We start from the raw sequence: 27,273 nt of genomic DNA on the forward strand, positions 1-27,273 counted from the left end.
AAACTTCATTTCCCAAAACGCACACCATGCAGGTTTAGCGTTATAAGGCGGCCAATGAAGCTCCGCGAGATCTCGGAGGCGGAAGTGCAGTAGAAGCCATTACTCTAAGGAAGTGGTTGCAGTAAGACACACGTGCGAAAGAGTGTTTCAGGCTTTCTCCCTGTATGTGCCCGGATCCTTTTGTTCACTGGGGCGTTAGGGACCTATTATGTGAACTTCGCGTCCTTTCGCTCTAGCTGAGGAGACTTCCGCTTCCCGGATTCCACCCTGAGTCCGGTAAGCTCGGGTTTCAACACTTAACCCTTTAGCTCCTGGAAGTAGAGGGCGGTAGGTTCGAGGGAGGAGGAAGCCCGAGACCTCAGGATGCGCGACCAAGGAAAGCGGGGCTTCACACACTTCACAGGTGACAAAGGGACGTTCTGCGACCTTGTTTGAAAATACGTAGAGCAGGGTATTCGTAGGTGACTTAATGGCAGGAATTGCTCTTAGCATGAGTTTTCTTTCTGAAACTGCCTTTGATGTGAGCATGCTGCTTTTCTTTTTTGTTACTGTTAAACTCACATGATCATCTTTTCTGTTTTAAGTTTAATCTTCAATTACTTTATGTGGTTGTCAGCTGACAATCCTCATGCAAATAAATTACTTGTAAAAATAATTGTCGTTGAGTTTGACATACTGCCAATTTAACTCGAAAGTTAGTTCATTTAATATTGTATTCGCTAGTGTTCTGCCTTGAATTTTCCCCATGTTATCTCTGCCTTTTATCCTTTTACAATAGACACGTGGAAAAGATCATAACTTTCATACTCTAACTTTAAAATTAAAAAGACAGCAAGTTATATTCTCTGCAGAGGCCAAATTTTTGTTTTCAGACTATCAGGTGACAACAGTATCTGTAATAATAAGCGTGATTATAGAGGTCAATGAAAATGGTTACACAATAATGAACGTACTACTAGGTGCCAGTGAGTTGTACACTTAAACTTTAAAAAATGGTTATTTTTATATTCTGAAAAATGTAAAAAGGTATCCATTGAGGGAATTTACAAGCTAGACTGTGATGGTGATCATTAAATCTTAAAGCCTTGTATGCTCTTGTTATAGTGCATATTTCTCTCTCCATTATAATTATATAGATTTTACTGTTCCCCAAATACATATTGCACTATTATGTATTTTTATAAAAATCGTGTTGTTCATACTGTTGCAAATATGCCATCCTTTGTTTGTTTGTTTGTTTTGTTTTGTTTTTCGAGACAGGGTTTCTCTGTGTAGCTTTGGAGCCTAACCTGGCACTCGCTCTCGAACTCACAGAGATTTGCCTGCCTCTGCCTCCTGAGCTGGGATTAAATGTGTGGGCCACCAACGCTGGGTGCAAATATACCATTCTTATAGAGATTTCTTAGTGTTTTGTATTCAACAAGTGTCATTGTTTTTCAGCAATGTCATACCTTATATTTTAAAATGAAATTATAAAATCCAGATACTGGATTCCTGTTTCCAAAGTTTGCTTAATCTGTGAATAAGTCTTTAGAGTTTGGCATTTTTTAATGCCTTTGAGTTTTATAGTTAATCTGTTAAATTACAAGCTGTTTTTGAATTACAAGCAGAAGCAGAGAGATGTGGAGGAAGTTTCTGTCCAGCCTGTACCTGCATTCAAACAGGCTTTATTTGTAGAAGCAAGGTATCACCACAGACAGACATGAAGAAAATATTCGTAACTGAGAACTTACTAGACCCTAGTAAGAACTACAGAGGGGTCTGGGAAGATGGCTCAGTGGGTGAAGTCACTTACAGAGCAGATCTGACTGACAACATGAGTACACATGTCAATCCCATCACTCCTTAAAGGAAAATGGAAGGCTAAGACAAGGAAATGGGCTAGAAGCATACATGTGTGCACAAGTGTGTGTGTGTGTGAGAGAGAGAGAGTGGGGGTGCCACTGTCCTAGAAAGCAGAGCCCTGCAGTAATAACAGAGAGACCTTGGGTCAACAAGGTGGAAGGGGAGGACTGATTCCTGTGGCTGTCCTCTGACTTTCATGTGAGTCCCCCTCCCGCCCCCCCCACACACCTTCTCGTATAATCTTATTCTGTAGCCTCCCAGTCTTCCTGCTCCAGAGGCCTGAGTACTGTGCTGCAGTTAAGGGGCTTTGCCATCATTCCCAGCCCAGGAAAACTTTATTTAAAGCTGTACATGAGTTTCTAGATGATTATGTTGCATCCATGTTTTCTACTTGTTATGATAAAACTTTCTTTATAACGTTATTATTTCCACATAATGTGTAAGCTATGAAATCAAAGTTTGTTCATAAGCACTTATGTTTTAATATATTCTACATATCCTAATATTTATATACTTAATCTTCTTTATTATTTATTGAAACAGGATCTCACAATGTAGTCCAGACTGGATTCTCAAATTTATAATCTTCATGTTTCAATGTCCCTCTGTGCTGGGATTATAGAGGTATGCGTACCACTCCTGGTTTAGTACTTTATTTTTTTAAACAAAACGTTGGAAATTTGCTTGACTTAGACAATCCATTTTATAATATGTATTTTCTCTTTCATAGGTTTCTTGCTTCTTACCTATTTTTGTGTGGGAGGGACAGGGTCTTTGAAGCCCAAGGTGGCCTTGAACTTCTCAGATAGCTGAGGCTGACTTTGAACTCTCATGATCCTTCTACTTCTACCTATCCGTTGCTGAGATTATGGACCTGCTCTGGCTTCTTTATTACTTTCTTCATTACATTTTTGTAATGACACTATTTTGATTCCCCTGACTTAGGCTAGATGACTGTCACATCCCCCAAAATGGAAATACTGTTTTGAGGTTTCTTACATTTTTTTTTGTTGTTATTATTGTTTTGTTTTGAGACAGTGTCTCATTATGCAACCCTGGATGTCTTAGAACTTATTATATAGTTCAGATTGGTCAAAAATTTTATTATAATTAACAATTCTAGTGAATGTTTGGTATTTCCTTCAAGGTGATCTGATAAATTGTCAGAAGCCGTATGTATGTATGTATGTATGTATGTATGTATGTATGTATATACACATATATACATATATGCATATTCTTATTCTGTTTTATGTGCATTGGTGTTTGGCCTGTGTGACTACAACTGGATTATAGTCTTGAGCTGCCAAGTGACTGCTGGGAACTGAGCCCAGGTGCTGTGAAAGAGTGGCCAGTGCTCTTAACCTTTGAGCCATCTCTCCACCCCCATCAGAAGCCTCTTTATTGAAGACTAGTTCCCTTTCTGAATGTTTTCAGACTATTTTTTCTCCCAGCATGAGAGTCCTGGGCAAATTGTATTTTATGGATTGAATTATCTCAGTAAGGGTACCAAGGGACCTTTAGAATATCTTCATTTCTGTGGGAATGATCACAGCAAGATTTGAAAGACCTTGTTTCATCGACCCTCCTTCCCTCCTTTTTTATTGTGTGTTCAAATTTTTGTATTTGTTTATTCTGGGGTTCAAACTCAGGGCCTCACGCTTACTAATCAGCATTCTGCCATTAAACTGTATTCCCAGCTCTAAATTCTATTTTATTGATCATTCTGGTCCAGATTTGTCTGTTTGTAATAAAATATAGCCTGTTATAACTTAGTAAAGTATATTAAGGGGACATAAGTATTATAAGTATGAGGGGGGATAAATGTGCATGAAATAAAAAACAAGGGTTTTCAGAGTAAGTGGAGTAGATAGAAAGTACTATTTCAAAAGCCTTAAAGTTTAATAAAATCCCGGGGAGAAGAGCCATCCAGACACAGTGTAGGGAAGAAGGTTGAAGGAAGAGATAGCAAGTGCCAGAGACCTAAAGGGTGTGCCTGTCTGGGCATTTGATGCTCTGTGAAGAGGTCGTTGTGAGCTGGCATAATCAAGCGACTGGAAAATAGTCAAGGTGAGGTGGCCAAAGTCTGGGACCTTGTTCTGAGGAAAGTGAGACACCATCAGAAGGGTTTCAGCAAAGAAACAAGTTGATGACAGCAGCTGTAGTGATATTTTGTTTGTATGCTAACAAATACAGCTTGCCTGATGATTAGAGTATAGCCACTAGTTAACCACATACACACTAAGCCACTAGTTAGCCACATATCTAATCCACTAGTTAACCACAGCGGGACAGGTACTGGTGGCCACACCTTTAATCCCAGCACTCCTGAGACAGAGGCGGATACATCTCTGAGTTCAAGGCCATCATGGGCTACATGAGAGTGAATCAGCCTAAAAGAGAAACAGAGCTCATACACCTTTGATCCCACCACATGGGATGACATGCCTTTAATCCCAGCACTAGAAAGAGTATAAGGAGGGAGATCAGTGCAGTACAGTCTGAGGCTTTTGGTGGAGAACATTGCAGTCTGCAGTCACTCTGAGGACAGATCACCTCTCTGGTCTTGGTAGAGATAAAAAACTCTCTAGTGGCTTGGCTGCTTTGCTTTTCTGTTCTTCAGCTTGAACCCCATATCTGTCTCTGAGTGTTTATTATTCGTGCGACAAGCAGCAGGATTTAGGAGACCAGGTAGTGATCAGTCAGGCTGGTTTAGAAGAGCAGTTATAGTGTAGAGGTCAGAGCTTTGCATATGTTATGAGTGTGAAATCACAGGATTTAACCATTTGGACGGAGAAGGTATGAAACAAAGAGAAGGGACAGGGTTTTGGCTGTCATGTAAATGCCTTGGTCCCTCCTTTCTGTCTTTCTCGATTGTCCTGTGTCAGTGTGGATCTGTCATTGGACCTAAAGCTTACTGTTTTGGCTAATCTGGCTGGCCAGAAAGACTCCCAAGATCCCCAGACCATACTGTCTCCTCATTTCCAGTGATATGGTCATGGATTTGCACTGCAATGGCCAGCTTTGTATGTGAGTGGTGAATCTGAAATCACATTCTTTTGTGCCCACAGCAAGCACCTTACCATTGGGCCATCTCCCCAGCCATTTGTTTTGCAGTGCTGAAGATTAAACCCACAGCCTTTACCCATGCCGGGCAAGCTGAATTACATCATCCAGTGATACTCTTCCTTCTTCTTATTTTCATATTAAGAAGCTAGCTATAAAATTCTGTTCTGTTTTTAACCATTACTTGTATTCCTTGTAATGTATTCCTTGCATAGTTTTAATGATTCCAAAACTGTAATTCATCAACATGGCAAGTCAGATATTTGCCCTCATGTGTAAGTAATATGTACACAGCTAAAAGGTCTACAAATGAAACAGTTTCAGAAGATAATTTCCCAATACTTAACAAAAGGCTTAAACATGTTCATAAAAATCAAGCATTTGCCATCTAGAAATTCATTCTAAGGGGAAAAGAAGTATACAGTTTTAGCTTCAAGGATCTATTGTAGGTATAGTTTTTCTATTTGTGAAAAATTAGAAACATTCTAAATATTTAAGCATAAGAACACAGAGCATTTAGTAGTGTAGCATATAAACCCCTGCACCTAAGGCTTATGGGTGGTTGGAAAAGCCAGGCCAGGAAGATTATAAGAGCCTAAGATAAGGACATTTTTAAAACTTTATGGCATGAGTTAGAGGTGGGTAGGGAGGAGAAGCTGTGGGGTAGTGTGGGGGGGGATAAATAGGATCAAAATACACTGTATGAAATTCTCAAAGAATTAATGTAATTAAAACTTAAAACCAGCAAGATGTCTTATTTTACAAATACTTTAGTTGATTCTAGATTCTATTTTCAGTACAATATGCATGAATATATATTTTGTACACAAAATATGTATAATGTATTTGTCTTAGTTAGGGATTTCATTGCTGGGAAGAGACCATGACCATGGCAACTCATACAAAGAAACTTTTAATTGGGGTGGCTCGATTACAGTTTCAGGGGTTGAGTCCATTATCATAATAGCAGGGAACAAGGTGGCATGCAGGCAGATGTAGTGCTGGAGATTCCTACATCTTACAGACAAGGAAGTCGGCTCACAGACTGGGTGGTATCCTGAGGATAGGAAACTTCAAAGCTTGCCCCATAGTGACACACTTACTCCAACAAGGCCATACTCACTACAGTAAAGCCACACCTCCTAATAGTGTCGCTCCTGCTCCCTGAGAGATTATGGGGGCCTATTACATTCCAATTGCCATAGAATTTATATAATGTTCTTTTTGTAAATTTATTTTTATTTAAATTAGAAACAAGCCTGCTTCACATGTCAATCCCAGCTCCCTCTCCTCTACCTAGGGAGGGTGAGGCTCTCCATGGGGGATGCCAAACTCTGTCTTATCATCAGGGCAGGGCCTAGTCCCTCCTCCATGTGTCCAGGCTGAGAGATCATCCCTCCACATGGAATGGGCTCCCAAAGTCCATTCATACGCAAGGGATAAATCTGGTCTACTACCAGAGGTCCCATATATTGCCGAGGCCTCCTCACTGACACCCACTTTTAGGGGGGTCTGGATCAGTCCCATGCTGGTTTCCCAGCTCTCTGTCTGGGGTCCATGAGTTCCCCCTTGTTCAGATCAGCTGCTTCTGTGGGTTTCACCAGCTCAGTCTTGACCCTTTTGCTGTTCACTCCTCCCTCTTTGCAAATGGATTCCAGGAGTTCAGTTCAGTGTTTAGCTGTGGGTATCTGCCTCTGCTTACATCAGCCACTGGATGAAGGCTCTATGGTAGCATATAAGGAAGTCATCAATCTCATTATCAGGGAAGGACATTTAAGGAAGCCTCTCCACTGTTGATTAGATTGCCAGGTGGTGTCATCCTTGTAGAGATCTCTGGAATTCTCCCTACCGCCAGATCTCTCCTCAAATCTATAATGGCTCCCTGTGTTATATCTCTCATCCTGCTCTCCTCTATTCTTTCCCCAATTCAACCTTCCTCCCTTTTCCCCCTCTTTCTCCTAGCTCCTTCTCCCCTCTCCCAATGTTCCCAATGAGCTTAGGAGATCCTATCCCCTTCCTCATCTCCGGGGTACCATGCATGTCTCTCTTAGGGTACTCCCTGTTTCCCATCCTCTCTGGCGGTATGGATTGTAGGCTGGCAACCCCCTAATCCATATCTAAAATCCATATATAAGTGAGTACATACCATGTTTATCTTTTTGTGACTGGGTTATCTCACTCAGGATGGTTTCTTCTACTGCCATCCATTTGCCTGTGAATTTCAAGATTCCATTGGTTTTTGTTTTGTTTTGTTTTCTTCCTGCTGAGTAGTACTCCCATTGTGTAAATGTACCACATTTTCTCTATCCATTCTTCAATTGAGAGGCATCTAGGTTGCTTCCAGGTTCTGGCTATTACAAACAATGCTGCTATGAACATAGTTGAACAGATGTCCTTGTTGTATGAATGTGCTTCTTTTGGGTATATGCCTAAGAGTGGAATTGCTGGATCTTGTGGCAGACTGATTCCCATTTGCCTGAGGAACTGCCATACTGATTTCCAAAGTGACTGTACAAGTTGGCAATCCCACCAACTGTGGAGGAGTGTTCCCTTTTCTCCACATCCTCTCCAGCATAACCTGTCCTTGGTGTTCTTGATTTTAGCCATTCTGACAGGGGTAAGATGGTATCTTAGAGTTGTTTTGATTTGCATTTCCCTGATGGCTAAGGATGTTGAGCACTTTCTTAAGTGTCTATCAGTCATTTTAGACTCCTCTATTGAGAATTGTCTATTTAGTTCTGTACCCACTTTTTAGTTGGATTATGTGGTGTTTTGGAGACTAGCTTCTTGAGTTCTTTGTATATTTTGGAGATCAGCCCTTTGTCAGATGTGGGGCTGGTGAATATCTTTTCCCATTGTGTGGGCTGCCTTTTTGTCTTGTTAACTGTGTCCGTAGCCTTACAGAAGCTTCTCAGTTTCAGGAGGTCCCATTTATTAATTGTTGATGTCAGTGTTTGTGCTACTGGTGTTATGTTCAGGAAGTAGTCTCCTGTACCAATTCGTTCAAGGGTACTACCCAATTTCTCTTCTAAGAGGATCAATGTGGCTGGATTTATGTTGAGGTCTTCGATCCATTTGGACTTAAGTTTTGTGCATCGTGATAGTTATGGGTCTATCTGCAGTCTTCTGCATGCCAACATCCAGTTATGCCAGCACCATCTTTGTTGAAGATGCTTTCTTTTTTCCTTTGTATAGTTTTCCATTGTCAAAAATCAGGTGTCGTAGGTGTGTGGGTTAATATCCGGGTTTTCAATTCATTTCCATTGGCCTACCTGTCTATTTTTGTGCCAATACCAAGCTGTTTCCAGGACTATAGCTCTATAATAGAGCTTGAAGTCAGGAATGGTGATTCCTCCAGAAGTTCCTTTATTGTACAGGGTTGTTTTGGCTATCCTGGGTCTTTTGTTTTTCTATGTAAACTTGATTATTGTCCTTTCAAGGTCTGTGAAGAATTGTGCCTATATTTTAATGGGGATTGTATTGAATCTGTAGATTGCTTTTGGCAAAGTTGCCATTTTTACTACATTGATTCTACCTATCCAAGAGCATGGGAGATCTTTTCATTTTCTGTATCTTCTTTACTTTCTTTCTTTAAAGTCTCAACATTCTTACTATACATGTCTTTTACATGTTTGGTTAGTGTTACCCCAAGATATTTTATGTTGTTTGTGGCTATTGTAAAGGGTGATGTTTCTCTGACTTCTTTCTCAGCACTTTTATCATCTGAATATAGTAGGGCTACTGAATTTTTTGAGTTAATCTGTATCCTGCCACTGTGCTGAAGGTGTTTATCAGTGGTAGGGGTTCCCTGGTAGAATTTTTGGGGTCACTGTGTAAACTACCATATCGTCTGTAAATAGTGAAAGGTTGACTCCTTCCTTTCTAATTTGTATCCCCTTGATCTCCTTTTGTTGTCTTATTGCTCTAGCTAGAACATTAAGTACAATATTAAAGAGATATAGAAAGAGTAGACAGCCTTGTCTTGTTCCTGATTTTAGAAGAGTCGCGTTGAGTTTCTCTCCATTTAGTTTGTTGTTGGTTGTTGGTTTACTGTATATTGCTTTTATTATGTTCAGGTATGTTCCTGTGTTCCCTAATCTTTCCAGGACCTTTATCATGAAGGGGTATTAGATTTTGTCAAAGGCTTTTTCAGCATCTAGTGAGATGATCCTATGATTTTTCTTTCTCAGTTTGTTTATATCATGGATTGCATTGATGGTCTGTAGTTCTCTTTCTTAGTTGTGTCTGTGTGGCTTGGGTATCAAGGTAATTGTAGCCTAGCAAAAAGAGTTTGGCAATGAGTCTTCTGCTTCTATTGTATGGAACAGTTTGAGGAGTACTGGTATTAGCTGTTCTTTGAATTTCTGGTAGAATTCTGCACTGAAGCAATCTGGCCCTGGGCTTTATTTAGTTGGGAGACTTTTGAATACTGCTTCTTTTTCATTAGGGTTTATAGGTCTTTTAAAATCATTTATCTGTTCTAGGTGTAATTTTGGTAAGTGACATCTATCCAGAAAATTATCTATTTTCTTTATATTTTCAACTTTTGTGGAGAACAGGTTTCCAAAGTATGACCTGATGATGACTCTCTGCATTTCCTCAGTGTCTGTTGTTGTATCCCCCTTTTCATTTCTGATTTTTGTTGATTAGCATTCTCTCTCTCTCTCTCTCTCTCTCTCTCTCTCTCTCTCTCTCTCTCTCTCTCTCTCTGCCTTTTGGTTAGTTTGGATAAAGGCTTGTCTGTCTTATGGATTTTCTCGAAGAACCAACTCTTTGTTTCATTGATTCTTTGTAATGTTTTACTAGTTTCTGCTTTATTGATTTCATCCCTCAATTTGATTATTTCCTGGCATCTACTCAAGCATGAGTTTGGTTCTTTTTGTTCTAGAGCTTTCAGTTGTGCTGTGAATTCTCTAGTGTGCCTATTCTCCAGTTTCTGCATGTGGGCACTTAGTGCTATGAACTTTCCTCTTAGCACTGCTTTCAGAGTTTCCCATAAGTTTGGGTATGTTGTGTCTTCATTCTTATTGAATTCTAGGAAGTCTTCAATTTCTTTTTTTATTTCTTGCTTGACCCAGGAATAGTGCAATTGTTCATTGTTCAATTTCCATGAGTTTGTAGGTTTTCTACAATTTGTGTTGTTGTTGTGTTATAACTTTAAACCATGGTGATCCGATAGGATACAGGGGGTTATTTCATTTTTTTTTTTTTTTAATCTGTTGAGATTTGCTATGTTGCCAAGTATGAGGTCGATTTTAGAGAAGGTTTGTGTTTAGATAGAATGTTCTATAGATGTCTGTTAATCCCAGTTGGGCTATAACTTCTGTTAGTTCCTTTGTTAAGTGCTGCAGACCACTCAGGGAGAGAACCACACTTCGGGAGAATCAGGGTCTTCGTACTCAGGTTGAGATGGATTCAGCGTGACAGACAGACACAAACACAAGAGAGGTTTGATGCTGCTGCAAAGATCTTTACTTCATCACCATAACTTATACAAACAATACAAGAATTTCAGCTTCTCGCTTGAGTACAAAAAATGTGTATCATAAATATTATTAGTTCTAAGTAAGTGTTAAACCGAAAGTACAAAACAGGAAGCAGTTTTAGTCAGAATTATCTGGGTCTCAGACAGTGGTCAAGTTGCTGATCTGGCTGTGACTTTGAAAATATGATCTTGCTGAACTTTAAGATTCTTTAGGCCATTTTACACATCTCATAAAGCAATCAATAAAATCCTTTCTATGCCCTTTATGTCTCCATACAAAATCTTTTGATTGATAATGCAAATATCTATACATTTGCCATAAAATATCTCTTTTGCCAGCTACAGACATGACACATCAAGATGGTCTTGCTCTTTTTAGTCTCTCCCACCGGCTCAATGGTATATACAATCTCCTTTCACCCCCAATGACAACTCAGTAATTAAAGTCTTTATTACATAAGCTCTTATGTATGACAAAGGTGCAGCTGTTGTCTTAATAAAAATATGGACCTTTGTTCCTTAGGGGCTGCCACCACATCCCATAAATCCCATAATAAGTTCTGCCTAATTCAACCTTTATAGGAATTCTAAGCTCCACTAAGCTTTCTGAATCATCTCCTCCTTGAGCTACTCTTCTACTCTCCCTAGACATCTGGTAAGACAATTCTGCTTGCTGGAATGGATTCATAACTGAACTGAAGCCTTTATCTTCTGTCTAAAACATTTCTAATAGAGTTCTAACTAATGGGGGCTTCTAATAGAAATACTCATATCCTGAGCCATCCTAGCAAGAAATTGCTCTGTTCTGACCACAGGCACAAACGAAACTTCAATGATGGCATTTTATCCAAAAATTGCTGGTGAGGTACTTTTGGTTCCTGGAACCAAAATATCAAGAGGTACTCAATCTTTCTTCAACCAACACCTGATCATCTGCTGATGCTGACAAAGCCAGAACAGTCATAAGATAGAACACAAAAACCAGACAACAACCCACCACAGACGGCGAGACACAAGAGACTATCTTGTTCTTTTTGGGATCCTGCCAGTGACCTGCAGGAGACCACACTACGAAAGTGCACGCCTCAGATCTGGACATGTTTTTAGCAATACTTGCTTCATGTCACACAGTCCACACACTGGAGTGGGTGTGGTAGTTAAGTTTCTGTCTGGTAGTCCTGTCTAGTGATGAGAGTGAGGTGTTGAAGTTTCCCACTATAAGTGTGTGGTGTTTAATGTGTGATTTGAGTTTTAGTAATATTTCCTTTAAGAATGTGGGTGCCTTTGTAGTTGGTGCATAGATGTTCAGAATTGAGACTTCATCTTGATGGATTTTTCCTGTGATGAATATAAAATACCTTTTTCATCTCTTTTGAGTGATTTTAGTTTGAAGTCTAATTTGTTAGATATTAGGATAGCTACACCACCTTGCTTCTTAGGCCCATTTGATTGCAAAATCTTTTTCCAACCCTTTACTCTGAGGCAATGTCTTTCATTATTTTAAGGTGAGGTGTGTTTCTTGTATGCAGCAGGATGCATTCTGTCTTTATATCCATTCTGTTAATCTGTGTCTTTTTATAGTTGAGTTAAGACCATTGATATTGAGGGATATTAATGACCATTGATAATTATTTCCTTTTTGTTTTGGGTTTGCTTTTGGTTGTGGTATTGTGTGTGAGTTTTTCCTCTATTTCTGGCTTTTGGTGAAGTGAAATCATCTATTGCCTTTGTTTTTCTGAGTGTAGTTGACTTCCTTGGGTTGGAGTTTTTCTTCCAGAACTTTCTGTAGGGCTGGATTTGTGGATATGTATTGTGTAAATCTGTTTTTTTCATGGAATATCTTATTTTCTCCATCCATTGTGATTGAGAGTTTTGCTGGGTATAGTAGTCTGGGCTGGCATCAGTGGTCTCTTAGTGTTTGTAGAATATCTATCCAGGACCTCCTGGCTTTCAGGGTTTCCATGGAAAAGTCTGATAATTCTATAATTCTGATAGGTCAGCTTTTATATGTGACTTGGCCTTTTTCCTTCGCTGCTCTTAGTATTCTTTCTTTATTCTGTATGTTTGGTGTTTTGATTATTATGTGTCAAGGGGACTTTTTTTTTTTTTTTTTTTGGTCCAGTCTGTTTGGTGTTCGGTAAGCTTCTTGCACTTTCATAGGCGTATCCTTCTTCAGGTTAGAAACGTTTTCTTCTATGATTTTGTTGAATATGTTTTCTGCACCTGTGAGCTTGCCTTCCTTACCTTCTTCTATACCGATTATTCTTAGGTTTGGTCTTTTCACGGTTTCCCACATTTCCTGAATATTTTGTGTTAAGGATTTGTTGGATTTAAGATTTTCTTTAATCGATGAATCTACTTCCTCTAGTTTATCTCAGCGCCTGAGATTCTCTTTTCCATCTCTTGTATTCTGTTGGTTATGCTTGCATTTGTAGTTCCTGATCGTTTACCCAGCTTTTATATTTCCAGCATTTCCTCAATTTGTGTTTTCTTTATTGTCTCTATTTCAGTTTTCAGGTCTTGAATTGTTTCCTTCATCTGTTTGATTGTTTTTTCTTGGCTCTACTTGCTGTCTTTAAGAGATTTGTTGATTTCTTGCATTTTTTGGTTTGTTTTTTTTCTTCCATTTCCTTGAGGGATTTTCTCATATCCTCTTTGAGGGCCTCTATCATTTTCATGAAGCTTTTTTTAAGGTCATTCTCTTCTGTTTCATCTGTGTTGGGATGGTCAGGTCTTGGTGGTGTAGAGTCCCTAGACTCTGCTAGTATCATATGAGTCTTTCTGTTATTGGATGTGTTCTTAGACTGTCATCTTCCCATCTCTTCTTCCAGTGGGTCTCTCTCTCTTCTGGTGGGTATTGGTTCAATGGTCTATCCTCTCCTTTCGCTCCTTCACTTGCTCTACCAGATGGTGCAGGGGGAAGGCAGTGTTGGTGGCTGATGCTGGCTGCTTTGGACTGCCTCTAGGTCCCTCTGCAGGATTGTGTGGCAGGAAGGGTCTGGTGACCTCCGCAGGTCAGGGAACTTGGAGAGGGAGAGGCTAAGTGGAGGAGCCCCTGTTTCTCACCACTCTACCTCTCTCTTTTTTTATTTTCACATTGTATTATGCTGAGAAGGGAAGTTTCGGTCAGAGTTATGGATTTGTGCTGTTCTGTTGTCTTTCAGACAAGATTGGGATCCAGTCTGAGATCAACATTCTGCAACGTCGCCTATGGCTGCTGGAGGCACTGGTTCCTGGGAGAAGGAAGGGAAGCAAGTATGCAACTGGCCATGGAGGTTTTCTGTGCCAGGGTACCAGTTGGAATACTGGAAGATCCTTCACAGAGGCCACAGGTGGTAAGACCCACAGTAGCTTCTGATAAGGCATGGGAATCTGCTGTCCTATGGAGACTTGTGGTTAGGAGCATCCTCACAGAATTCTTGTCCTTTGGTCTGTATCCTCTGGTCCTGTGCTGGATATCTCCATACAAACCAGAAAGGCTTGCTGCCTAGTTTCTCATTGGCTTGGCAACTGTGTAAATCTTACAAACTTACGAGCATGTGGAAACAGTCTTTTATATTTCTTCTTCTAAACTCTCCCATACATCCCTCCCCACTCTCCTTCAAATTCATGGCCTATTTTTTTCATTATTTATTATATGCATACATATATGTATGTACATATTATTCCTAAATATAGGCTGTTCAGTCCATATAATGTTACTAGTATGTATGTTTTCAAGACTGACCATTTGGCACTGGACAACCTCCTCTTCCTGAGGAGGGCCATCCTGCCTGTTCCCAGCATTCCTCAATTGCCTGCAGTTCCTCATGTAGAGTGGAGGCTTTGTGGACTTGTCCCCATCCACTTTGACATGTGCTTGGTGTCATTCTGTTCAGCTCACCCTTGAGCAGTCATAATTGTGAGACTTTAAGGGTGTAGGGTCTTATGTCTAAGAAACATAATCACCCAGCAAGTTCCCTGATCTTCTGGCTATTTCAGTTTTTCTGCCCAATCTTCCTAAATGTTTCCTGAGCCTTAGGTGCAGCAGTCTTCTAGGCCTGGGCTCCACAACTCTGCGTTTTTCTTGGTTGTGGTTTTCTGTGGTAGTCTCTTTGATGATACATGAGGACCACACTCATCTGTAGGTGTAAGAATAAATGTTTAGAATGTAGTTAGGGATCTTCCCTTTTTAGTGGAGTGGTGGTTATAGGTTCTCCTCTAAGATCATGAGTTCACTAGCACTGAAAAGTTAGTTAGATTTCCAATACCAGGCATGGTTTTCCTCTAGTGGAGCAAGTCTTAAGTTCTTAGAAAGCTGTTGGTTACTGCCAAGGTATGGGTGCAAATACTGCTCCTTTTGGGTTATCCTACCATGCTTGTCCTGTAGGATAGTAAAGGAAGAAGCTTACCACACCCCAGTCCTGTGCAATGAAACCTATCCCGAGGAAGGCTTTCAGGCCAGTTCCAGCTCAGAAACCTCTAAACCCTGTCTCAAGTACTTTGTTCCTTCAGCAATGGGCTCTTACCTTGTACCTTTGCAGGGCAACTAAGGGCAAGAGCAATACTGTGTATTGCCCTGGACAACAACCCTTGACTGGTATTGGGGTTTTGGTTAGTTTAAGTAGGTGCAGCATGAAACCGTTTATTAAAAACAAACAAAACTTTCCAGACTGCCACAGACAGTGGAGGACAGCACCCAGCTGCAAAAACTTGTTAGGTTTTATAAGGGTAGATGATGATGGTGGGATGAGGGAGGGAGTGGGGTCTTTGAAAACTGGGACAGCCAGGTGCTTAGCATGAGGAATCTGTCCGACAGGTGGTACTGACAGTTGTAATCAGAAGCTTTCAGCCAGCCTTTAAGGGCTTCTGAGAAATGCTCTACATTTCTGTTTCCTGGCCAAACCAGCTCAGGTTGGAATTGAATCATTGTCATTAGCACTGCCCCTGGGGGCCTGCTTTGTTAACCTATCAACAGTTAGGTGGTTTTTGCTTCTTGGAGGGAGCGCATTCAGACCAGGTGAGAAAAGTTCATTTAAAATGTCAGTGTGTATTTATATATAGATTATGTTTACTATTGTTTTTTTTAAAGGTAAACAGTTCATAGTATGATTTCTTGTGCCTTTTTGAGACATCATTATTGTTATTTTACCCTGTTCCATCCATCTTCTGTATTAACCTCCCTCCTTGCTCCCTGAAGCCCACCCCCCTTCTCATTCTATCAGATCGCTTATATTCTGCGGTTCCCCTTTTCCCTCTGCCTTCCTTCTTCTGTATTAACCTCATTGCCCTGCCTAAAGAGCCCTCCCTTTGCTCTTTCCCTGATTAGATCATTTGTATACTGCCTTTTACCCCTCTATTGCTCTGCAACCTCCCTCTCTTGGCAATAGCCGGGTTTTACTTTCCAGGATCCTAGAGTTACTATACAGTATGTACTCACATTTGAATATTTGGAGCTAGATTTGGAGATAGAACATGCTGTTTGTCTCTCTGGATTTGGTGTTCCTTAATTCAATATAATATTTTGTAGTTCCATGCATTTACTTGGAATGTTCATGATTTCATTTTTCTTTGATAAATAGTATTCTATAGTAGATATGTACCAATTATACATTCATCAGTTGTAGGACATCTAGGTTATTTCCAATTCCGAGCTATTGTGAGTAAAGCAATGTTGAACAGATATCTGTGGATTTAGATGTCAAGTCATTTGGGCATATGCCAAGGAGTGGAAAGACTGAGTATATGATGAATTTAGTTTTAGCTTTTTGAGACTTCTCATTAATTTCCATAGTGATTGCACCAATTTGCAGGCCTGCCAACAGTGGATGATGGTCCCTTTTTCCTCACACTCCAACATTTGTTGTTGGTTGTATTGCATCTTTGCCATTCTGACTGTGGTAAGATGAAATCTCGAAGTTGTTTTGATTTTCATTTCCCTCTCTAATTAATAAGGACAATGAGCCGCTTTGAGATATCACTTAGCTATTGTTTTTTCTTCTGTTGAGAACTTTATTCAATTCCCACATTTCAAATGGGTCTTTTTTTGTTTTTGTTTGTTTGTTACTTTTTGATTTCTTTGTATATTCTGGATATTAGTCCTTTGTCAGCTGGCAAAGATTCTCTCATTTTATGGGCTTCCTCTTCACCTGGTTGAAATCCTTTTCAATACCATGGGGTACTGCCTATGCTTGCTTCTAGCAGTTTAAGAGTTTCATATTTCATACTTAGGCCTTTGATCCATTTGGAGTTAATTTTTGTGCAAAGTGAGAGGCATTTGTATGTGGACATCCAGTTTTACAGCACAATTTTTTTGAAGAAGCTTAGTTCAGCATATGCTTTTGGAGTACTTGTCAAATACTAAGTGGCTGAACTTATGTGCACAGTTTACACATCTGTTTTTGTGCCATTACTATGGCTCTGTAATATATAAGATTTGGAATTACAGTCCCTCTAGCATTGTTTCTGTTAGTCATAATTGTTTTGACTATCCTTTTGTGGTTCCATGTGAATGTTATGATAGTTTTATTTCTTTGAAGGATATTGGAAGGTTTTTGATTGACATTTTATTAACTCTTTAAATATCTTTTGATACACTGATCAATTTCATAATGTTATCTCTACTAATCCATACTCATAGGATGTCTCTCCATTTTCTAGTGTCTTTATCTCTTTCTTTAGAGGTTGAAAGTTTAGGTTCATTCTTAGATATTTTATTTTCTTTGATGCTATTGTGAATGGGAGTGTGTCCATGATCTCCTTGTATGTTTATTGTTGGTATATAGAAAGGTATTAATTTGTTCAAGTTGATTCTGTATCCTGCCATAAAAGTTTTCTGGTAGAATTTTGGGGATCTCTAATCTGTAGTATCATGTCATCCACAAATAGGAATAGTGTGACTTTTTCCTTCACTATTTGTATCCCTTTAATTTCATTTTCTTGCCTTTTACCCCAGGTATTTTGAGCACATATTGAAAAGGAATGTGAATAGTAGATATCCCTATCTAATTCCTGGCTTCAGTAGAACTGCTTCATGCTTGTCTCAATTTAAGATTATGGTGAAAAGAAGCTAGGAAACAAGGAGGACCCTAAGAGAGACATACATGGTCCCCCAGAGAAGGGGAAAGCTCTCCTAAGCTAATGGGGAGCATGGGGGGGAGGGAGTTAGAAGAAAGAGAAGGAGGAGAGAAGAGGACATGAGGGAACAGAAAGATCTAGTCAGGGGAAGAATAGAGGAGAGCAAGAAAAGAGATACCATCATAGAGGGAGCCATTATAGGTTTAAAGAGAATTCTGGCACTAGGGAAATGTCCAGATATTTACAAGGTTGACCCCAACTAACAATCTAAGCAATAGTGGAGAGGCTACCTTAAATGCCCTTCTCCAATAATGAGATTGATGACTGCCTTATATGCTATCCTAGAGCCTTCATCCAGTAGCTGATGGAAGCAAACACAGAGATCCACAGCTAAGCACTGAGCTGAACTCTGGAATCCAGTTGCAGAAAGGGAAGAGTGATGAGAAAAGGGGTCAAGACCAGACTGGAGAAACCCACAGAAACAGCTGACTTGAACAAGGGGTTGCTCATGGACCCCAGACTGATAGCTGGGAAACCAGCATAGGACTGATCCAGACCCCCTGAAGGAGGAGGTTATTTTGGAGGTCTGGACAATCTATGGGGCCACTGGTAGTGGATCAGTACTTACCCCTACTACACAAATGAACTTTGGGAGCCCTCTCCACATAGAGGGATACTCTCTCAGCCTAGACACACTTGGGAGGGTCTAGGCCCTGCTCCAAATGATATGACAGACTTTAAAGATCCCCCAAGGAAGGTCTCACCCTCCAAGGGGAGCAGAAAGGGGTTGGGATAGGGGGCTCGGTGTGGGGCAGGGGAAGGAGGGAAGGGAGAGGGAACTCAGATTCACATGTAAAAGAAGCTTGTTTGTAATTTAAATTAAAAAAAGAAAAATACATTACACAAAATTCTTAAACAACTAATAAAACATTTTAATCTATTTTTAAAAAATAAAAATAGAGAGACATTATTATTCAAAAAATAGATTATGGTGAGCATTGGTTTCTCATAGTTTTTATTGTGTGAAGTAATTCTCAGGACTTTATTCTCTGTGACCTTTATCATGGAGGATTCTTTTCAAATGCTTGTTCTCTATCTACTGCAGTGATCATGTGATTTTTATCTTTAAGTCCACTTATGTGGTTTATTACATTTCTTTACTTATAAGCCAAAATGTAAATTTGAAAGAATAATTCAGGTTCACACAGGAGAGATTAGATGTAATCTAATGATGTAATTACTTATAACTTAAAAAGTAATTTTAAATTCAAATATTCAGTTAAATTATATATATCATTAGGGTAACATGATATATATCATGAAGGAAATTAATGCTTAAGTTGAACTAAATATTTCTTCAAGCATTTGTAGTAATTGTGAAAGTGTCTAAAACATTTTCTTCTAGGCTTTGAAATGTCCAGTTTTTAAATTGCTGTCTCCATATCTCTAGTTATCCTCCTCTGCAATAGCTTTTTAACCCTTGAAGTATTGAGATAAAATAAGTGACTGGAGGTCTAGCTCAGCAGATAAGAGCACTTGGTAATACAGAGGACTCTTGTTTGGTTCCCAACACCCTTGTGGCACTGAGAACAGTTCCTCCAGTTATAGTTTTGGTTTCAGTAGGCACCAGGAGCACAGGATGCATGCAGACAAACATGCAGGCAAAACACTCATACACATAAAAATCAGTCAGTCTTTTTATTTTAATTGAGATGAAATAAAACAAAACTTAGCTCATATTGTTCAATTCAGTAGTAGTCCACACATTCACAAGGGACTACATTCCCCATGTAACTTTTGAACATTTTTATAGTTTTAAACTGAAACTGAGAGTCCCTCACGTCTTTTCTCCACAGCCCCTTGCAAAAATATCCTGCTTTTTAACTTCATGAATGAATCTGACTTTGTGAACCTCATGTAAGTGAAATCATACATCTGCCCTTCTTTGTCTTGCTAGTGTCCATGAGCACAATTGTTTATTTATGTGTGTTATAGCATGTATCAAAACTTCATTCCTTTTAAGGCTGGCTAATACTTCACACATTTCCTCATCCACACCTGTTGCATACTTTGTAAACTGTTGACTTCTTCCTCTGTTTTCCTCTTTATTCCTGCCCTTCCTCTGCCTCTCCTTCCCTATCTTACTTGCTTTTTCTCTCTCCTGCCTCCACCTCCTCATTATCTCTGACTACACACACAGTAACCTAATCTTTTGAAGATAATCTTAATGATTATATTCTTAGTGTTGTACACTTGGTGCTTAATTAATCCTTAAAAAGGGTTTTGTTTTGTTTTGTTTTTTAACTCAAAGTCATTTATGTGTCTGTAATGAAAATAGTAGTCAATTTACATTTTCAAGTAAGAGTCCTCTGAACAGTTATCATAAAGGTTCTTTGGTATTGAATTGCTTTGTGCCCTGATTAATAAACTGTTGCTGGGCAGAGACAAGTGGATCTTTGTGAGTTTGAGGCCAGCCTGGTCTCTAGAGCAAGGTCTAGGATAGCTAGGGCTGTTACACAAAAGAATCTTGTCTAGAAAAAATAGAAGGAAGGATAGAGCGAGGAAGGGAGGCAGGAAGGTTGTCTGTACATACCAATTTTCTTTCTAGCTCTCTTCTGTTCCTTTGACTTTACTCTGTATACTTATTAATCACCTTTTATGTTATAGAAGACCATTATTGTGAGTCTTCTAAGTCTCCCTACACTTTAACATTGTTACGAATTTTTACAGTCTTTTTTTTAAAATCATATTTACTGTTTTTTCCCCTCTCCTTTTTTTTTTTTTTTCCATTGGTCATCTACTGCTGGCCCTGAGGCTTACCCTTAAGAGTGATTTGTTTCTTCTGTGAGACTCCATTGGAGAAAACTAATTTTTCTTATTCAAGCAGTTGTCAATTAGAGATAGCTTCTGATTTAGGGATGGAACTTGTGTCCACTTTGCCTATTAGTGCTGAGACCCCCATCAAGCCCATACCCTTATTGGCCCTAGGAATGCTACCACAGTCTCGGTGAGTTCTTATGTGCCTTGGTCTCATTGTGTTTAGAAGGCCTTGTTTCCTTGGTGTTCTCCATCCCCTCTGGCTCTTATGGTCTTTGCACCTCATCTTCCACAAGGCTCTATCAGTCTTGATGGGAGGGATTTGATGTTGATATCCCATTTAGGGTTGAGTGTTTCAAAGTCTCTCATTTTCTGCACATTGTTTGGCTGCAGGTGCATCTATTTCTTCCTGTCTACAACAGGAAGAAGCTGCTCTGATGATGGCTGAGCAGACAGTGATCTATGAGTGTAACAGAATGTCCTTAGAAGGCATTTTATTATTACATTCCTTTAGAAGAAGAATGTTCCATTAGGTCTCTAGCCTGTCTAATTCCAGGTTCTTGGCCACTCAAGCAGTGGAGTGGATTTTAGTTCCACTGTTTTATTGGTTGGTTACTCCCTCAAGTATTGTGCCACTATTGTACTAGCATAACTTGCACACAGGACACCATTTAAAAATGAAAGGATTTGTAGCTGAGTTAGTATTTACCCTTCTTGTTTGGTAGCGTGCCGAGTATGTCCAGTACCATGAACACTAGTAAGGAGAGGTTAAGGCTCTGGTTGGGCACCCTTTCAACTTCCCCTATTGTCTTCAGCAATAGAGCTTTACCAGTAGTTTGTAGAGAGCAATCAATAGCCTTGGAACAGCCTGGGTTGTTTAAATATTTTTGTGGGTTCTGTTTGACCAGAAATTCAATTATATGTAACCCATTCCCAGAACTTGAGGCTTCATTTGGTGATGAGAGATGTCCAGTTGAAGTTACATTTCTCCCATTATTTGGTGATTCCTTTTAGATCACTTCATATGTTTACATATTTCAGAAACCTTCTACTGTTTTGGGTTACCATGCAACCCTTTGAATGGCCTATAAACTGTCCTTCCTATTTCCTCCTTCACCCTTCTTCCCTCCCCCCCTCACCATTTGATCCTCCTGTTCTAGTCCTACCCCCAATCCATTCATGACTGTCTATTCTATTTTTCCTATTTGGGGAGATCCATACCCTTCCCTTCATACTTAAACTCTGTGCATATGTGCATTGTGGATTGTAGCCTGCTTTTTGAGGATTTAACAGCTAATATATACATATAAAGGAGTACATACCATATTTGTCTTTTTGGGTCTAGGTTACCTCACTTGTAATGACTTGTTCTAACTCCAGTTACCTGCAAATTTCATTATTTTTTTTTAACCAACTGAGCAGTATTCCATAATGTAAATGTACTATGCTTCCTTTGTTTATACTTCTGTTGAGGGACATCTATGCCATTTCAGTTTCTGGCTATTACGACTAGAGCAGAAATGAACATGGTTGAATACATGTCTCTATAACAGGATGAAGCGTCCTTTGAGTATATGCCCAAGAGTAGTATAAATGGATCTTGAGATAGATGTATTCCCAGCTTCCTGAGGAACTGAATCTATTACAATTATAGCTGTACAAGCTTGCATTCCTACCAGTAATAGATGAGAGTTCCCCTTACTCCACATCCTCACCAGCATGAACAGTCATTTGTTTTAGCAATCTTGGCCATTCTGGCTACTATATGATGAAATCTCAAAGTTATATTGATTTGCATTTCCCTGATGACTTGAACATTCTTTAAAGGCTTCTCAGCCATTTTTGTGTCCTTTTTGAGAATACATATTCTGTGTAGATCAGTATCCCATTTTTAAATTTGTTTTCATGATGTGCAGTTTTGTTTTTAGTTCTTTTATATATTATCTCTCTGTCAGAAGTGCAGTTGGTAAAAATCTTTTCCAATGTGTAGACTGCTACTCTCTCCAAATGATGGTGTCTAATTCCTGTGATTTTATGTGTGTGTGTGTGTGTGTGTGTGTGTGTGTGTGTGTGTGTGTGTGTGTGTGTGTGTGTGTGTCATACAGAAGCTTTCCAGTTTCATGAGGTCCCATTTGTTAATGATTCTTATGCTTCTGCTGTTGTTCTGTTTAGAAAGTCTTCTTCTGTGCTGTGCATACAAAACTATTCCCCACATTCTCTTCTATCAGATTCAGTGTATCTGGCCTTATGTTGAGGTCTTTGATCCATTTGGAGTTAAGTTTTGTGCAAGATGGAAAGTATGGATCTATTTGGATTCCTCTACATGCAGCTATCCTGTTTGACCAGCACTATTTGTTGAAGATGCTATCTTTTTTTTTTTTCTAAAGTATATTTCTGGCTTTTTTTTTTTTTTAATCAAAAATCAGGTGTCTATTGGTGTGTGGACTTGTCTGGGTGTTAAATGTGTTTCCATTTATCAATGTGTCTTTTTATTGGCAAACCATGCTGTTTTTATTATGCTAGTTCTGTAGCACAATTTGAGAATTGAGGATGGTGATACCTCCAGCAAGTCTTTTATTATTCAGGATATTTTATATTCAGAATCCAATATATATACATATGTATTATATAGCATATATATATTATAGAGCATATATATGCTGTTGTAAAAGATGTTGTTTCCCTGATTTCATAGTGCATTTGTATTTGTGCATAGATCGGCTTGTGATTGTTGTATAATAATTTTGTTTCCACAACTTTACTAAAAGTGTTTATCAGCTGTAGGAATTTCCTGGTGGACTTTTTAGGGTCATATATATATATATATATATATAAAATCACATCATCTGTGGTTAAAAATCTTTCAACTTCTTCTTTTCCTGTTTGTATTCCCTTGATCTCCTTCAGTTGTCTTATTGTTCTAGCTACAACTTCCAGTAGTATATTGAATAGGTATTGAGAGAGTGGGCAGTCTTGTCTTGTTCCTGATGTTGATGGAAATGCTTTGAATTTCTCTTTATTTAGCATGTTGTTAACCCATTATCAGACAGCTTATGGGTCAAGAGGAAATGACAAGAAACAAATTTCAGAGTTCTCCTCACTAAATAAGAGAGACAGCCTTTGAAGTCCCAGTTGTCAGCTTCGAAAAGCAGTGCCTCTTCATATACTCCTACGTTCAGCTAAGGTTGCCTGTGCCCACAAAGGATGGCTACTCTTGGTCTGTCTCCCACAGTTGGTAAGTTCTTTTGTTCTTGCCCTCAGTAAATGAGCAATGCCTGCCATGCCTAAGATGGAGAAGATATGTATGTGTAAGCTGTTGAGCCAGGATGGGTGCGCTGAGTGAGATGGTAGTTCATGTGGGCATGTGTAGGTTTGGAACAAAGAAGAGCATGCATATAGTTGACATATATAGTGAAGAAGGTAAAGGTGAAAATTAACCTTATGTGATCTATTGTTTTGATAAATCTCAGAAAGGCAACAGCTTTACCTCTTGGCACTTCAGTTTCCTCACTTAGAAAATGAGACTACATAGAGGTTGAATATCCCTAATCTGAAAATCCCTAATCTGAAATTTTGTGATGCCACTTGTAGAAAATTCTATACCTTACCTCAAGTGACAGGCTGCAGTCAAAATAGCTGTGTCCAAAAGTTCCCAAAAGGATCTCCAGCTCTGTATATAACTTTGAAGCATAAATAAATATTATGTTTAAACATGGGTTTCTTCCCTAAAATAAGTCATTATATTTATGCAAAGGTGCTAAACTTAAAAAAAAAAAAAAAAACCCTGAAGTCACATGGACGTAAGCAAGTGGTATGCAGGATAATTGTTGCCAGTGGTTGTATATCATCAACACCCTCTTCTCTGTCCTTGTTTGTAAATAAGCAGAGGGGTGTGGGGGTGGGGTAGGTTGTGTGTGTGAGAGAGAGAGATTTGAGTATGCCTACTGAGAGGGGACAGATGAATCTCAAGGATTTTATTTTCTTGTCTTAGCTATAACATCTCAGGGCTCTGCAGATAGCCAGAAATCAGAATTCCCTCTTCCTTCAAAATACCATTCCTGTCAGCAGAATTTGGGTTTGTTTGCTTGCTGTGCTCCAGAGCCGGATACACCAACTTGTGTTTCTTCTCAGGTACATAAGATCTCAAGGTCCAAGGGTGGGACAGGTACATTTTAGGATACCCTCACCACCACCATTGCATGTGGAAATTCTTTTATATGCTCATCCAGGTCAACAAGGAAGTTGGATGGCTGTAATCATCATTGAGGAAGTTAGAGATGTGATCTCTGTAGCAAGTGCTCCTCTCATGTTTGCATAGTGCTCAGAATCGACTGTGAAACCGAAAGGAACTAAAGCTGCAAGCTCTCAGCCACCCTAGAAGTGGAAAGCGATGTTCTGCTTGTCATTTGTATTTGAAGTAGTGAGACAAGTTAAGATCTCCTCAAAGGGAATAGACACTGTCTGGGAATAGTCTTCCAACACAGATACCAAAACCTTCAGCAGACCATTAACTTGAAATCAGATTTCTCATGCCCATGTTCTACTTCGGTTGTCTTGCTGTGAGCTGGTTTTTCACTGACCTCAAATGTGTATGGTGTTCCAGGAGTCTGTGACATTCCAAGATATTGCTGTGGATTTTACTGAGAAAGAGTGGCCCCTGCTGGATTCTTCCCAGAGAAAACTATACAAAGATGTAATGCTGGAAAATTATAGCATCCTGACTTCACTAGGTAAGGCTATCATCATTCCCTCATCAGTTTAGGGATAAGATACTTTAGTAGTTGGTTTGACCCCAGACATAGATGGGTTTGGAACAAAGCTAAGAACAAGCAGCATCGGTACTCACCCACATAGGTTCTCTGGTAATATGACCTGTCCACTTTGAGCTTGGATGCTTTCAAGTATGTTACTGAGCTTAACCCTAAATTTCTAAGGTAAGGGGTCCCCATTCTTGTTGACAGAGAAGGGTCAGTGAGTAAGGAGATTTACTGTATATTATTATGACCTGAGTTCAAATTCTTAGCAATTACATGCAAAGCTGCATGTCATTGCAGATAACATCTGTAAATTCCAGAGATGTGGGAGGTAGAGACAGTATAATTGCTGGAAATTATTGGACAGCAGCCTAACTTCAAGTTCAGTGAGGAACGATTTCTTCAGGGAATGAAGGAGATTGATAGATTAGAATGCCCAATGACCTCATTTGTCCTCTGAACATGGGCAAGCACACATGCAGAAAAACTAATTTATTAAAATTAACAAAATTTAAAATTATAAAAATTTATTTTTAAAAATCTCCATTCTTTCATCCCATGTGAAGGGATGCTCTCTCAACCTGGACACATAGGGGAGGGCCTAGGCCCGGCCCAGGATGATGTAGTATTTGGGGAGCCCCTGTGGAGGGCCCTACCCTCTATGGGAAGCAGAGGGGGAAGGAGGGTGGGGGTTGGTGGAAGGTTGGGGGGGAGAGGGAGAAGGGATTGACAAGTGAAATTATAATTTTGTAAAAATTAAATAAAAAAATAATAAATGATAAAAATATAAAAAGGAAAAAGAACAATTTACATTTTTGTCCAGGGGTATAGCTCAATGGGAGATAATGTAAGGCCTTGGTTTCCATTCCTAACATTGGAAACCAGCAAAAAAAAAAAAAAAAAAAAAAATCCATATTCTTTTGGATGCCAAAATGTATGAGTATGTTTGGGTTTGGTTTTTATGGAAGATTTTTACTGTGTTCCTTAGAAATGTGACACCATCATTTTGCTGCTCCTATGTTAGCTTTGTTCACCTTCAGAAAACCCTGAAGACCAAATTGTTGACCCCAGTCTAATGGATGGGTTATTCTCTGTGTGGTCCTCCTTCAACATGTGTCTTTCCCCATGAGCAGGGTATCAGGTTGGCAAACCCAGCCTCATCTCACACCTGGAGCGAGAAGAGGAGCTGAGAATGGAGGAGAGAGGCATGCAACTGGGTGCTTCTCCTGGTGAGTCAACACCAGACACAAAGATACGATTTTGGCTATCAGCTCTTTTCAGTGATTAGAGTGGACAGTATATGTTGTTTTTTTCCTGTTCAGTTCAGGAACATGGTGCCATCATCCTGGTGCCACCTGTGTCATAACGTGACAGACTGCATTTGTATAGCAGGCACAATCAATTTAAGGGACAAAGAGTTTATTTGGTCACAGTTTCAAGGTGCAGTCCCCTCATGGCAGGAATGACCTGGCAGCAGGAGTTGAAGTGACTGATCACTTCTAGAAGTAGAGAGGAAAGGAGAGGGAGAGAGAGAGAGAGAGAGAGAGAGAGAGAGAGAGAGAGAGAGAGAGAGAGACAGAGAGACAGAGAGACAGAGAGAGAGACAGAGATGCTCAGGTCATTTTGTCCTTTTTATTCAGTCAGTGCCTCCACCCAGCCTGTGGGACACTGCAGCCCACATTTAGGGTGGGTCTTCCCCCTCTTCAGTTAAAGTTTTCTTAGAATCACATACATACATATACCCAGGCTATGTTTCCATGGTCAGACTAAGTCTAGGTAAGTTAATAATGAAGATTATCCATGACAGCATGGTAGCATAACCATTTTGAAAACTAATGTCACAAGGTGAAATAGGAAGCAGGTAGGAGAGATCAATGTTGTTATATAACTGTCCAATGTTTGTGTCTTTCTTTTTTTCCCAAGTCCAAGTTGGCCTTGAACTCTTGATTTTCCTTCCCCAGCCTCCTGAATGCTGGGGTTCATATGCATGGGTTACCATACCTGCCTTTAGGAAACAGCCTTCTCTTACAAGATGTAGCTAACTTTCTAAGACCAACACTGATTCCACTTAAGAACAGTGTGATCAGTGACCTATTTATCTCACAATAGGCCCTATCCTTTAAAGGTTCTGCCACTTTAGTGTCACTATACCAAGGTCAGCTCTCTAAAACATGGACTCTTGAACAAATACATTCAAATCATCAATGTACAAGTACATTCAATAATGTTAACTAGGAAATATGGAAGTGT

General features: G+C 39.5%; 1 protein-coding gene across 2 annotated transcripts in view; it reads left to right on the forward strand.

The window, feature by feature from the left end:
- The window catches only part of Znf317 (zinc finger protein 317), a 31,685-nt gene continuing 4,412 nt past the window's right edge, over positions 1-27,273 (forward strand). The window contains exons 1-7 of one of the 2 annotated variants that reach the window (XM_027411416.2): positions 1-276; positions 2,389-2,469; positions 13,561-13,731; positions 23,294-23,504; positions 24,261-24,400; positions 24,873-24,999; positions 26,157-26,252. In XM_027411416.2, coding sequence (XP_027267217.1) covers positions 23,474-23,504; positions 24,261-24,400; positions 24,873-24,999; positions 26,157-26,252 — 394 coding nt within the window. In that variant the 5' untranslated portion in view covers positions 1-276; positions 2,389-2,469; positions 13,561-13,731; positions 23,294-23,473. Of the gene's footprint in view, positions 277-2,388; positions 2,470-13,560; positions 13,732-23,293; positions 23,505-24,259; positions 24,401-24,498; positions 24,699-24,872; positions 25,000-26,156; positions 26,253-27,273 lie in introns of those variants that run through there. The other variant, XM_027411417.2, reaches the window with a different exon arrangement.

Source organism: Cricetulus griseus, chromosome 4, assembly GCF_003668045.3.
Source record: "Cricetulus griseus strain 17A/GY chromosome 4, alternate assembly CriGri-PICRH-1.0, whole genome shotgun sequence".
Taxonomy (NCBI): Eukaryota; Metazoa; Chordata; class Mammalia; order Rodentia; family Cricetidae; genus Cricetulus; species Cricetulus griseus.